Genomic DNA, 14,590 nt, shown 5'->3' on the forward strand with positions numbered 1-14,590 from the left:
CTCCAGGGATAAAACAATAATTTTCCCGCTCTACACGACTCTGGTCAGGCCGTATCTAGAGTATGCTGTCCAGTTCTGGGCACCAGTCCTCAGGAAGGATGTGCTGGAAATGGAGCGAGTACAAAGAAGGGCAACAAAGCTAATAAAGGATATTAGTTATGAGGAAAGGTTGTGAGCACTGAATGTATTCTCTCTGGAGAAGAAACATTTGAGAGGGGGTACGATTTAAATTTACAAATACCATACTGGTGACCCCACAATAGGGATAAAACTTTTTTGCAGAAGGGAGTTTAACAAGACACGTGGCCTCTCATTAAAATTAGAAGAAAAGAGGTTCATCCTTAAACTGCGTAGAGGGTTCTTTACGGTAAGAGTGTGAAGGATGTGGAATTCCCTTCCACAGGCGGTGGTCTCGGTGGGGAGCATCAATGGTTTCAAGAAACTATTCGATAAGCACCTGAATGACCACAACATACAGGGATATACAAGGTAATACTGACATATAATAACACACATAGGTTGGGCTTAATGGACTTGTGTCTTGTTTCAACCTCACCTACTATGTATGCAAGGTGCCTTAATCCTTTAAAGCAGTGGTCATCAACCCTATCCTCAGGGCCCACTTAGGCCCCTTTCACATGTGTGAACCGTATGTCCGCATTTTCATCCATCCGTTTGCGGATGAAAAAGGGACATACATTGGTCCCTATGTGATTGCGGGTGTCAGCGGATGAACATCCGCTGACACTTGTATTCCTCCACCTCCGCAAAGCTCCGATTTTGCGGACGGAAGAAAATCCTATTTTTTCTTCCGTCTGCAGATCGGATGAACACGGACACACGGTCCGTGTTCATCCGATCCCCCCATAGGGGAGAGCGGAGAAAAGACAGTGTGCGGGGACCGCCCTGTCAGCCGATGGCTCAGCGGGGATTTTACGGAGGATCCCCACTGAGCTTACGGACACACAGAGGCGGATCATTACCGTGTGAAATGGCCCTTACAGGCCAGGTTTGCAAGATAACTGAAATACATGACAGGTGATATCATTTGCTGCTCAGTGATTGCAGTATTCTTGTCTGTATCTCCCCAAGGTAATAAATAAAATCTGGCCTGTTAGTGGGCCCTGAGGACAGGGTTGATGACCACTGCTTTAACCACTTCCGGAAGGGCCCACTGTATATATAAGTCGGCACTTTAAAGAGGGATATCTCTGTTATGGCAGCAGCTAGCTATCTGCCATAACCCAGGTATCCATCTCTTCAGCGTGTGGTCCAGTTTCCGATAATGGTGGTCTCTGCGGCGGATTTGCCGCAAGATCAACATTATCGTCGGCAGGAGAGGGGCACCTCCATGACGAGCTTGCGTGCAGAAGTGAACGCATACGTGAGCAGCGCCCACATATAAAAACGGTGTTCAAACCACACATGTAAGGTATCGCCATGATCGGTAGAGCGAGAGCAATAATTCTAGCTCTAGACCTCCTCCTCAAAACATGCAGCCTGTAGAATTTTTTTAAACGTCACCTATGGAGATTTTTAAGGGTAAAAGTTTGTCGCCATTCCATGAGCGGGCGCAATTTTTAAGCATGACATGTTGGGTATCAATTTACTCAGCGTAACATCTTTCACAGTATAAAAAAAAAATTGGTCTAACTTTACTGTTGTCTTATTTTTTGAATCAAAAAAAGTGTATTTTTTCCAAAAAAAAAAAGTGCGCTTGTAAGACCGCTGCGCAAATACGGTGTGACAAAGTATTGCCACATCTGCCATTTTATTCTCCAGGGCGTTTGAAAAAAAAATGTATAATGTTTGGGGGTTCTAAGTAATTTTCTAGCAAAATTTTTTTTTTTTTAACTTGTAAACAACAAATGTCAGAAAGAGGCTCGGTCGTCGGTCCTTAGGACATCTCTAGGTAAATTGAGCACTTTCATTGTACTATGTTATGTTACTTATTCTTTTTATCTGTCTGCACAGGATGCCTATTGGATCGCACTCAACAGCTCACTGAAATGTAAAACCCTGAGTGACATCTTTCTGATTTTCAAGAGCTCTGATTTTGTGACGCATGACTTCACACAACCGTGAGTAGTGAAGATTTTAATTGAACATTTTCTGCCCAGTGGAGTGTATGGCCTTTTGCTAATAACTTCATTGCATCGGTATTGTTTGTGGAGCTGAACATTCCTGTCACAGATGATTTCTCCTCATATGCTTTCAGATGCAGCTGCTGATGTGCTGTGCAAAATCTAGCATATTTAATGCCTTGTTGTAACATGTACCTGCTGCGGTCTTTTAATAGATGTGCTAAGTGGGAGTGCCGCCAATGTTTTTAAAAATAAACCATCACGGCAGTTGCTAAAGTTCTCCAGTAGAGGGATCCTTGCTGCATTCATGATGTTTATTCTCTTTTCTGTAGAACTCTGACAGATCTTTAGTCACACGGCATCGCTCTATAACCATTGAAACCTTGATGAATCCTTACTACAGATTAGGTATATAAGGAGTTTCCCAGCACTGCGTCTTCCATATTCAAAATACACATATACATTGGGATTTACAGTTTGGTTACTATACAGTGTCTAAAGCAGTGCGCTTTGAAAAACCCATGTGTTTCTTTAAAAGGATAGTAGTAGGCTTCTACTATGACTTCCAACAGTAAACCTGGATGAACTCTTAAGAGGAGGAGTAAATTCTCATTGGTGATGTAACAGCAAGGTGGAGGTGCTGAAGGTAATGCTGACTGCACAGCAATAAGTTGTTTAGCTGTAGTCGGTTCCTGCCTAACGGGGTTGTAAGCCTTTGTATTTTTTTCACCTTTATGCATCCTATGCATTAAAGGGGTTGTAAAGGTTTTGTTTTTTATTTTCTCAATAGGTGCCTTTAACCACTTAAGGACCGGACCAATATGCTGCTACATGACCCAAGGTTTTTTTACAGACAATTGCACGGTCGTGCTACGTGGCTCCCAAACAAAATTGGCGTCCTTTTTCCCCACAAATAGAGCTTTCTTTTGGTGGTATTTGATCACCTCTACGTTTTTTTTATTTTTTTCGCTATAAACAAAAATAGAGCGACAATTTTGGAAAAAATTCAATATTTTTTACATTTTGCTATAATAAATTTCCCCCAAAAACATATATAAAAATTATTTTTTTTCAGTTTAGGCCGATACGTATTCTTCTACCTATTTTTGGTAAAAAAAAATCGCAATAAGCGTTTATCGATTGGTTTGCGCAAAATTTATAGCGTTTACAAAATAGGGGATAGTTTTATTATTATTATTTTTTTTTACTACTAATGGCGGCGATCAGTGATTTTTTTCGTGACTGCGATATTATGGCGGACACTTCGGACAATTTTGACACATTTTTGGGACCATTGTAATTTTTACAGCAAAAAATGCATTTAAATTGCATTCTTTATTGTGAAACTGACAGTTGCAGTTTGGGAGTTAACCACAGGGGGCGCTGTAGGAGTTAGGGTTCACCTAGTGTGTGTTAACAACTGATGGGGGGTGTGGCTGTAGGACTGACGTCATCGATCGAGTCTCCCTATAAAAGGGATTACTCGATCGATACGCCGCCACAGTGAAGCACGGAGAAGCCGTGTTTACATACGGCTCTCCCGTTCTTCAGCTCCAGGGAGCTATCGCGACGGGGCGGCTATAAACGAATAGCCGCCCCGTTGTCCCGGATCGCTCCCCGCGGGAATCCGACCGCCGCATGTAGCGGGGGGGGGGGGCCCGATCGGACCCCCGACCCACGTCTAGGCAGGGACGCACAGGTACGCACAATGGGCCATTCTGCCGACGTACATATACATGCGGCGGTCTGGAAGTGGTTAAGCTAGTGCATTGTTGGTTCACTTACTTTCTCACTTCCTGTTTCTCCTCAGTAAGCTTGCCCCCATCATCTGGCTGGGGGTTAGTCAACCAGAACAGTTTACTGAGGAGGAACAGGAAGTGAGAAATTCAGACAAAGAAAACAAAGAATAAAAACGTTTAGAAGGGAAATAGAAGGAAAAGGTAAGTGAACCAACAATGCACTAGCTTAAAGGAGCCTATTTAGAAAATAAAAAATGAACCTTTACAACCCCTTTAAGGTGAAAAATCACCTTGCCGGGGCCCCCCCCCCCCCCCCCCCTGTTTTACTTCCCTGAGCCCCAAAATTCCATGGGCGTGATCTTGCGTCGCTCTCTCCACGACTTCTCGGCTTTTCATTGGATAGATTGATGGCAGCGCAACTATTGGCTCCCGCTGCTGTCAATCAAATCCAATGACGTGGGCGCCAGTGGAGGGGGCCAAGTCATACACTCGGCAGCTATGGACGCCGAGTGTATGACATAGGAGCGTGCCCAGAGGGAGTTATCTATTGTGGGAAGGAGCCGAGAGAGCCACTGTGGGCCCCAGAACAGGAGGATCGGGATCACTTTGTGCAAAACGAACTGTAATATGACAGTGTCACTTTAGAAAAACGCAGATCACAATCAGTTGAATAATAGCTTTAGGCTGGTTTCACACTGAGGCGTGCAGCCGCGGTGACGGCACAGCCGCGCTATTTGTAGCGCGGCTATACCGTCGTATTTACCGCGATATTCGGGCGCTAGCGGTGAGGTTTTAACCCCCGCTAGCGGCCGAAAAAGGGTTAATACCGCGGTATTACCGCGCTTTCCCATTGATTTCAATGGGAAGGCGCAGTATAGGAGTGGTGAACACACTGCTCCTATACCGCGGTAAAGATGCGGCTAGCAGGACTTTTGGTGCGCTCCTGCTAGCGCACCGCTTCAATGTGAAAGCCTTCGGGCTTTCACATTGAACACTACAGGGCATGATTTTTCATGCGGTATAGCAGCGCTATTTTTAGCGTTGTACCGCATGAAAAACGCCCCAGTGTGCAAGGGGCCTTAGTCTTCTATTTAGAGATACATTTTAATTTTATGGTGTATTGGGAAGACAGCGGTGCAGTTTAGGCTGACCATTATGGTAGGCAGGCTTATTTGATTTGAAGTAAAAAAATAAAAAAAACGCACAGCAAAGTAAACTTTTTTGTTGCAGCTATTCTGTATACCTATTTTACCAATCATTTACCAATTATTATTACCAATAATTTACACAGCTAACTTGAGCAGTGCTCCTCTGTGATTTAAATCTATTCTAACTCAATTTGTATAGACTCAAAGATGAATGACAAATGACCATTGCTGCTATATCAGAATAAACACTAAACTTCTAAATATAAATAATATGCCAGATCATCCAAACGGATATAACTGACACAAATACAATCTCTAGTGCAAAATATCAAACACATGTGGTTTACCACAAATATTTATATATAATAAGTGATCCCCCTCCAAATCGTATAATCATAAATCTTGTGTAATAAACCAAACCAGCAAATATGAATGTTTCAAAAGTCCAGATATGTAAAACCAAAACACATAAAAGTTCTCTTTTTAACCACTTCAGCTCTGGAAGATTTTACAACCAGAGCATTGTTTGCTATTCGGCACTGCGCTACTTTAACCGGAAACTGCGCGGTCATGCAACACTGTACTCAAATAAAATGTTCACACAAATAGAGCTTTCTTTTGGTGGCATTTGATCCCCCTTGTTGTTTTTTTGTTTCATTCTATTAATGAAAAAGGACAGAAAAAAAATATATTATTTATATTTTTATATAAATATAATAGATAAAATATGATATGATATATGGCCTAAACTGATGAAGTGTTTTTTTTTTTTTTTTTAGCAAAAAGTAAAAAAACTTTATTTTTAATTTTTTGTCTTTTCGTTTTTATAGCGCAAAAAATTAAAAAAGCAGAGGTGATCAAATACCACCAAAAGAAAGCTCTATTTGTGGGGAACAAAGGACATCAATTTTGTTTGGGTACAGTGTCGCAAAAAATGGCCTGGTCATTAAGGGGGAAATTTTTTTCTGGTCCTTAACCGCTTGCCGACGGCTCACCGTAGTTTTACAGCGGCAGGTCGGCTCGGGTGCGGGCACCCGCAATCGCTCGTTACAGAGCGAGAACCGGGAGCTGTGTGTGTAAACAGGGGGAGAAATGACTGATCGCATGTTCATACAATGTATGAACAGCGATCTGTCATTTCCCCTAGTCAGTCCCACCCCCCCTTCAGTTAGAACACAATGAGGGAACATTTTTGACCCCTTGATCTCCCCCCCCCCCCAAGTGTTAACCACTTCCCTGCCAGTGACATTTTTACAGTAATCAATGCATTTTTATAGCACTGATCGCTAAAAAAATGCCAATGGTCCCAAAAATGTGTCAAGTGTCCAAAGTGTCCGCCATAAGGTCGCAGTACCGATAAAAACCGCAGATCGCCGCCATTACTAGTAAAAAAAAAAAAATAATAAAAATTCCATAAATCTATCCCCTATTTTGTAGACGCTATAACTTTTGCGCAAACCAATCAATAAATGCTTATTGCGATTTTTTTTTTTTTTTAACTAAAAATATGTAAAAGAATACATATCGGCCTAAACTGAGGAAAAAAATTGTGTTTTTTTTTTATATATTTTTGGGGGATATTTATTACAGCAAAAAGTAAAAAATATTCATTTTTTTTTTCAAAATTGTCGCTCTATTTTTGTTTATAGCGCAAAAAATAAAAACCACAGAAGTGATCAAATACCACCAAAAGAAAGCTCTATTTGTTGGAAAAAAAGGACGCCAATTTTGTTTGGGAGCCACATCGCACGACCGCGCAATTGTCAGTTAAAGCGACACAGTGCCGAATCGCAAAAAGTAGCCCGGTCATTGACAGGCAAAATGGTCCGGGGCTGAAGTGGTTAAGCTGTGCATTCATACTGCCCAGCAGAATTGGTTGGATCTGAATCGTAGATGCATTACTTTAGAAATATCCTGGAAGATTAAACCATTCTAAATATGTGTTTCAAATAAGTATTTACCTGTTTTTTAACCAAAGCAAATCTTTATTTTTTTTATTTCCTCCCCCTGCAATTTCAGCTTTCAATGTTGTACAACTTGTTGATTAATTTCTTGGTTGATGTTCTGGGTTGCAGGCATAACAGTAAAATAAAATGTCTGCTGAGTTAGTGAAATCATTAATTATAATATTGATTTTACCCTGGAAAACCTATTTCATACTATTGGATTATACAGTAAACTGCTGGCACTGTTTGGAAAAATGTAAACGTAATTTTTAGAATAAGACTTTGGTTCTGTTTTTTTTTTTTTAGAACATAGGATATCTTTTTGTTACATGTATAGTAGAAACAAGCTGATGGCAAAGGATTAATGTATATCATGGATTTGTAGTGAATTATAAATGAACTGCGCAGAGAGCAGACGGCATTCCTGTGAGCACTAGCTGAAAGATTACTAGACTGTGCATAACCTGACAGGAAAACGGCCCCTCATCTGCAAAATCAGTGTGCTTCAAAGCAGAAACACACCGTGTTAGGTTATTTGGCCAGACAATACTTCTGACAGTTAACTCAAGCACATATCAGTAATCTGATGTTGCTAGGTGCTGCTTCAGATCATCCTTCATGGTAAATGGAAGGACACTGATTAATGGCCTAGTACTGTCATGTTCTGTAGGTAAATATTAAACATGCTTCTGTAAGCAGCGGCTGTTGGAATCATTTATGGAAACGTACTAAATGTACTAGTAAAATGCTGTTTACCAACTCTGCTCTTACCAGTTTACTGTTGAGCTGCATGATTACTTTTTTTGTAGAAAAAGCCTCAATTTCCCATTTGTCTATTCTTACCATGACTGGTATTGTGCAATAACTCTAGGCCAGGGGTCTATGGCCCTCCAGTTGTTCAGGAACTACAATTCCCATCATGCCTAGCCATGTCTGTGAATGTCAGAATTTTACAATGCCTCATGGGATGTGTAGTTCTGCAACAGCTGGAGGGCCATAGTTTGAAGATCCCTGCTCTAGGCCATCCCCCTCTCCTAGATTCTAGATAGCTTAAACAAGTAGACGGGGCGGAGTCCTGCTGTCTGTGTCAAAGGGAATTCTGGTCTCCGTGGGGGCACTCGAGAAGAGGAGGAGCCTGGAGCGCCGCTGGGGGACCCCAGAAGAGGAGGATCAGGGCCTCTCTGTGCAAAACTTTTGCATAGAAGAGGTAAGTATGACAGGTTTGTTATTTAAAAAAAAAAAAAAAACCTTTACAACCCCTTTAAGTGGATAAACTGCCCTCATTTACAGACCAAGTTAATCCCTTTGATCTAAAGAACCAAATGATACAATATTTCTCTTTATCTCAGAACTGAGAAATGTGATAAACTTGGCAGGCTGATTTTTTTTTGACAGCTGTCAGCAGAGAGCTGCTCTGCGCTAAATCATGGAAATGCTGGATTAAGATCGTGAGAAATGGTTGAATCGAGATCACAATTTTTTAACTATTAGGCATTCATCTCTAAGAGGGAGGGGAGTGATTTACATGCTTCCTAAGTATCGGGTATTTTTTTTGCTTCCAGTGGATGATCCGAGGTAGGAATGTAAAAAGAAAAGGAAAGAGGAGTATGTTGCTAGGGAGAGGGCATTAAAGTGAACTGTTGATTTTTGCTGCATAAGCAAAGCACAAGTTTGCTTTAAAGGCCAGCTCCGGGAGCTGCGGTGGCTCAACACGATTGGCACTGCGCTGACAAGCCATTCACCTCTGCAGCTAGGGGTTCGGATCCCGGTCTCGGCTACATGTGAATTGAGTTTGGTGGTCTCAGCCCGGCTCCCGGTGGGTGTGCTATGCAAAGTAAGCCTGCGCTTAGTACGCCCACCCCCCTCCCACAAAAACCACCACACTTACACACACACACGCATGCATGCACTTTGACCACGCGGTCTCTAAAAAGAGAGGTGAAGGACTAACGGGGCTGGTTGAGCGGGCTAATCCTCTCACTCCCTTATAGGGAGTCCCTCTGCCCCGTTGGGCTTCAAAGCGGAGCAGGTAGGGCGGGCTGTGTGGGAGGACCCCCTCACACACCCGCCATTGCCACCCGGGGCATGGAGAAAGGTGGCAGATTGCCTCTGGGGGAGGCCTGCCTACTCCCAACTCCTGCAGTCCGGCTCCACTCTCGAGTATACGCACAAAATACACTTAAAAAAAAAAAGCAACCTAAAACGTTAAAAAAAAAAAAAAAAGGCTCCAAGCTAATTTTATTTTATTTATTTTTGTTACTCTTTACTCTGGCTATAATATTGGCCTTCAATCTAGTGCTGTCTCCTGCAGTACTCTCTATTTGCCAGAAGATGTCCTAATTCTTCCAGGTTTAATGATGCCAGTGTTATTTAGCCTTAAAGCGGAGGTTCACCCATGGAGAACACATTTTCCCCATAGCTGGATGCTCGTTTTGTCTAGGGGAATCGGCTATTTGTTTTAAAATATGATCCGTACTTACCCGTTTACGAGATGCATCTTCTCCGTCGCTTCCGGGTATGGGTTGCGGGACTGGGCGTTCCTTCTTGATTGACAGTCTTCCGAGAGGCTTCCGACGGTCGCATCCATCGCGTCACGATTTTCCGAAAGGAGCCGAACGTCGGTGCGCAGGCGCAGTATAGAGCCGCACCGACGTTCGGCTTCTTTCGGCTACTAGTGACGCGATGGATGCGACCGTCGGAAGCCTCTCGGAAGACTGTCAATCAAGAAGGAACGCCCGCTCCCGGAGACCCATACCCGGAAGCGACGGAGAAGATGCATCTCAAAAACGGGTAAGTACGGATCATATTTTAAAACAAATAGCCGATTCCCCTATACAAAACGAGCATCCAGCTATGGGGAAAACAGGAAAAAAAACACAAATGGGTGAACTCCCGCTTTAAAGATAGAAGGGGCAGACTTTTTGCTGTACTTTCCCTGTGGATCACAGGAGTGCAGTTCGTTTTGCACTCCTATGACCCTTTTTCAGCCGACAGCGGGCTGAAGCCTGCTGTTGACTGACGTCACAGAGCCTGTCCAGGCTGAGGAAATATCGCTGCCATATGGTTGCCGTACGTTCGGGAATCTGCGTATCTCCCTAATTTGCGTATTTAAATACAAAATCAATGGGAGCGCCAGATGCGTCCAGCGTAAATATGCGCCCACGCTACGCCGGCGTAGGAAAGTTACGTCGGTTGGAAGAAGCCTAATTTCAGGCGTATCTAGTTCTGTGGGTACGGCACATAGATACGGCGGCGTATATATACACTTACGCCGCGCATCTCGAAATACGCTGGCGTAACTTCTTTGTGAATCTGGGCCATTGTGTGTTTTTTTTTTGCTCTTTTTTTTTTGTTGATCTTCTTTTGTTTATAGCGGCTCCTCCACGCAATAGCTAAATCCCCTCTGGGAATCTCTCTCCTGAGGGAGTTACCTTGCACATGTGCTCTTGTGTCATACACTCGGCATCTATAGACGCCGACCATATGACTCGGTCCTGCCCCCAGGCGGCCACGTCATTGGATTTGATTGCCTGCAGCAGGAGCCAATGGCTGTGCTACATAGTTACATAGTTAGTCAGGTTGAAAAAAGACACAAGTCCATCCAGTTCAACCACAAAAAATAAAAAAACAAAAATAAAAAACACAGTAAAATCCTATACACCCAACTCCATTCCCACAGTTGATCCAGAGGAAGGCAAAAAACCCCAGCAGAGCATGATCCAATTTGCTACAGCAGGGGAAAAAATTCCTTCCTGATCCCCCGAGAGGCAATCGGATTTACCCTGGATCAACTTTACCTACAAATCTTAATACTCAAGTTATATTCTGTACATTTAGGAAAGAATCCAGGCCTTTCTTAAAGCAATCTACTGAGCTGGCCAGAACCACCTCTGGAGGGAGTCTGTTCCACATTTTCACAGCTCTTACTGTGAAGAAACCTTTCCGTATTTGGAGGTGAAATCTCTTTTCCTCTAGACGTAAAGAGTGCCCCCTTGTCCTCAGTGTTGACCGTAAAGTGAATAACTCAACACCAAGTTCACTGTATGGACCTCTTATATATTTGTACATGTTGATCATATCCCCCCTTATTCTCCTCTTCTCAAGAGTGAATAAATTCAGTTCCTCTAATCTTTCCTCATAGCTGAGCTCCTCCATGCCTCTTATCAGTTTGGTTGCCCTTCTCTGCACTTTCTCCAGTTCTCCGATGTCCTTTTTGAGAACTGGTGCCCAAAACTGAACTGCATATTCCAGATGAGGTCTTACTAATGATTTGTACAGGGGCAAAATTATATCTCTGTCTCTGGAGTCCATACCTCTCTTAATACAAGAAAGGACTTTGCTCGCTTTGGAAACCGCAGCTTGGCATTGCATGCCATTATTGAGCTTATGATCAACTAAAACCCCCAGATCCTTCTCCACTACAGATCCCCCCAGTTGTACTCCCCCTAGTATGTATGATGCATGCATATTCTTAGCCCCCAAGTGCATAACTTTACATTTATCTACATTAAACCTCATCTGCCACTTAGTCGCCCAATTAGACAGAGCATTGAGGTCGGCTTGTAAATTGGAGACATCCTGCAAGGACGTTATTCCACTGCATAGCTTGGTGTCATCTGCAAAGACAGAAATGTTACTTTTGATCTCAGACCCAATATCATTTATAAATATATTGAAAAGTAAGGGTCCCAGCACTGAACCTTGGGGTACACTACTGATAACATTGGACCATTCAGAGTAAGAATCATTAACCATGACTCTCTGAATTCTGTCTTTCAGCCAGTTTTCTATCCATTTACAAACTGATATATCCAATCCTGTAGACCTTACCTTACACATGAGCCGTGTGTGCGGAACTGTATCGAACGCTTTTGCAAAATCCAAATATATCACGTCCACAGCCACGCCTCTGTCCAGGGTTTTACTTACCTCTTCATAAAAGGAAATCAGGTTTGTCTGACAACTTCTGTCTTTCATGAATCCATGTTGTCTGCTGCTTAAATAGTTTTTTTCCTGCAAGAACTCATCCATGTGGTCTTTTATTAAACGTTCCAGTATCTTCCCAACTATAGAAGTTAGACTAACAGGTCTATAGTTACTTGGTAAAGACTTTGTTCCCTTTTTAAATATGGGCACCACATTGGCCCTGCGCCAATCCAGTGGTGGTACTATTCCTGTCATTAATGAGTCCCTAAATATTAGATACAGTGGCTTTGAAATGACAGAGCTCAACTCACCTAGGATCCGTGGATGGATGCCATCAGGTCCAGGTGCTTTATCCACCTTTATTCTGTCTAAATATTTCTGGACCATATCACTTTTGAGCCATTGTGGATTTGAGGCTGTGTCACTCCCACCCCCATTTTGGACATGAGCTCCCCCATGCTCCATTGTATACACAGAGCTGAAGAAAACATTTAATAAATTTGCCTTCTCTTTGTCCCCAGTCACCCACTCTAGATTATTTTGTAAGGGGCCTACATGCTCAGACTTCACCTTTTTACTATTAATATATTTAAAGAATTTTTTGGGGTTTGTCCTACTATCTTTTGCAATCTGTCGTTCGTTTTGAATTTTTGCTTCCTTGATTTCCTTTTTGCATATCCTGTTATATTCTTTGTAACATTTAAACAACACTAGTGTTCCTTCATTTTTATATTTTTTAAAAGCTGCTTTCTTTTTGTTTATAGCTTTTTTAACTTTGACCGTGAGCCACATAGGTTTTATTTTTAGCCTTTTAAACTTATTGCCCATGGGAACATACTTTGCAGTGAGGTTCCACACAGTCATTTTGAAGAATTCCCATTTCTGTTCTGTGTTCAGCTGTGCCAATAGTCCCTCCCAGTCCAAGTCCTGGAGAGCAGCCCTCATCCTTGGAAAATTTGCTCTCTTAAAATTTAGTGTTTTAATATTTCCTGTATGTATTTCTTGCTTATAGTTAATATTAAATGAAATCATGTTATGATCACTGCTACCCAGGTGTTCCTTTATCTGAACATTAGTAATAAGCTCTGCATGGTTTGAGATTATCAGGTCCAACAGGGCATCATTCCTAGTTGGGGCCTCAATAAACTGCACCATAAAATTGTCCTGCAATAGGTTTTTAAATTTTTGTCCTTTAACTGTCCCAGAAGTGCCATTAATCCAGTCAATTTCTGGGTAGTTAAAATCCCCCATTATTATCACCGTCCCAGACCTTGCAGCCCTTTCCATCTGTGCAAGGAGCTGAGTCTCCACCTCCTCATTAACATTGGGTGGTTTATAACAAACTCCAATGATTAATTTTGAACTACGCACATCTGTATGCAGTTCCACCCATAATGCTTCAGCCTCATCACACTCTCCATCAACCAGGTTCTCTTTCACGCTTGCTTTGAGGTCACTTCTCACATAGAGACAGACCCCTCCACCTTTCCTTTTTACCCTGTCTTTCCGAAAGAGAGCATAGCCAGGAATATTAATAGCCCAGTCATGTGAGGATTGAAGCCAAGTTTCAGCAATACCGATTACATCATAGCTCTCCTCATGCACCAGAGCTTCCAGCTCACCTGTTTTGCTTGGCAGACTTCTGGCATTGGTGAACAAACACTTAAATGTATTGTTAAATTTTTTTTCTCTGGTGTTTTTCATATAATTTATAGTAGTACAAATGGCACTATTATTTCCAATGGCTGTTTGCAACATGGGAACTTTCTTGTCACCTGCCATAACCCTTCCCCCATCTATCCCCATTCCACTCTCCATTAATGTCTGACCACTAACTGACCTGTCTGCTCAATGTAATTCTAATTCACCCTCCCCCCTCAATCCTAGTTTAAATACTCCTCCAGCATTCCCATAAACCTCTCCCCCAGCACAGCAGACCCCCTTCCATTCAAGTGCAAACCGTCTTTAGCATATAGGTTGCACCCCAATGAAAAGTCAGCCCAGTGCTCTAGAAACCCAAATCCCTCCTTCCTACACCAGGTCTTTAGCCATGCATTCAGCTCTCTAATCTCCCCCTGCCTTTCCTGTGTTGCGCATGGCACAGGCAATATTTCAGAGAATATCACCTTGGAGGTCCTTCCCTTCATCTTGCAGCCTAGTTCTTTAAATTGATTCTTAAGGAGCCTCCACCTTCCATGTATACTGTCATTGGTTCCAACGTGGACCAAGACAGCTGGGTCATGCCCAGCCCCTCCCAGTAATTTATCCACCCGGTCCACCACTGCTGCTGTCAATCTATCCAATCAACGCAGAGACTCCATGGGGAAGATCACGCAGAGCAGGTGAAGTGGCTCAGGTAAGTAAAACGGGCGGGCTGGGGGGCCCGTGACAGCCAGGTGTTTTTTCACCTTAATGCATAGGATGCAAAAACATGAAAATAAAATAATAGTTTGAAATATAAGCAAAAACTTCTGGCTAGGAACTGCAAAAGCGTAAGAGGTATAGCTTATGGGATACTTGGGTAGGAGTCCTAACTAAGCAGTCTGTTGTTTCGGAGGGATTCGGTAAACCTGCACAATGTATTGTCTGAAAAAAAACATTTGTGTTAATTCTTGAATAATTTGGAACCAGCTTAGCTTGTATGATATGCTTTGTGGATCTCAGTCAATCCCCTTTATCTAGTGCCCGAGAGACCTGTAATTTCTCACACTGTCCCTCCTTATCAGCGAAAGAGCAGACCAGGATTT

General features: G+C 42.6%; 1 protein-coding gene across 2 annotated transcripts in view; it reads left to right on the forward strand.

Annotated features, from left to right (window-relative positions):
* Positions 1–14,590, forward strand: part of CDC123 (cell division cycle 123) — a 99,900-nt gene that overhangs the window by 27,250 nt on the left and 58,060 nt on the right. For both annotated transcript variants that reach the window (XM_040343395.1, XM_040343396.1), the window contains exon 6: positions 1,975–2,081. In XM_040343395.1, the coding sequence (XP_040199329.1) occupies positions 1,975–2,081 (107 nt within the window). The remainder of the gene's footprint in view (positions 1–1,974; positions 2,082–14,590) is intronic.

This window comes from Rana temporaria, chromosome 3, assembly GCF_905171775.1.
Source record: "Rana temporaria chromosome 3, aRanTem1.1, whole genome shotgun sequence".
Lineage (NCBI taxonomy): Eukaryota > Metazoa > Chordata > Amphibia > Anura > Ranidae > Rana > Rana temporaria.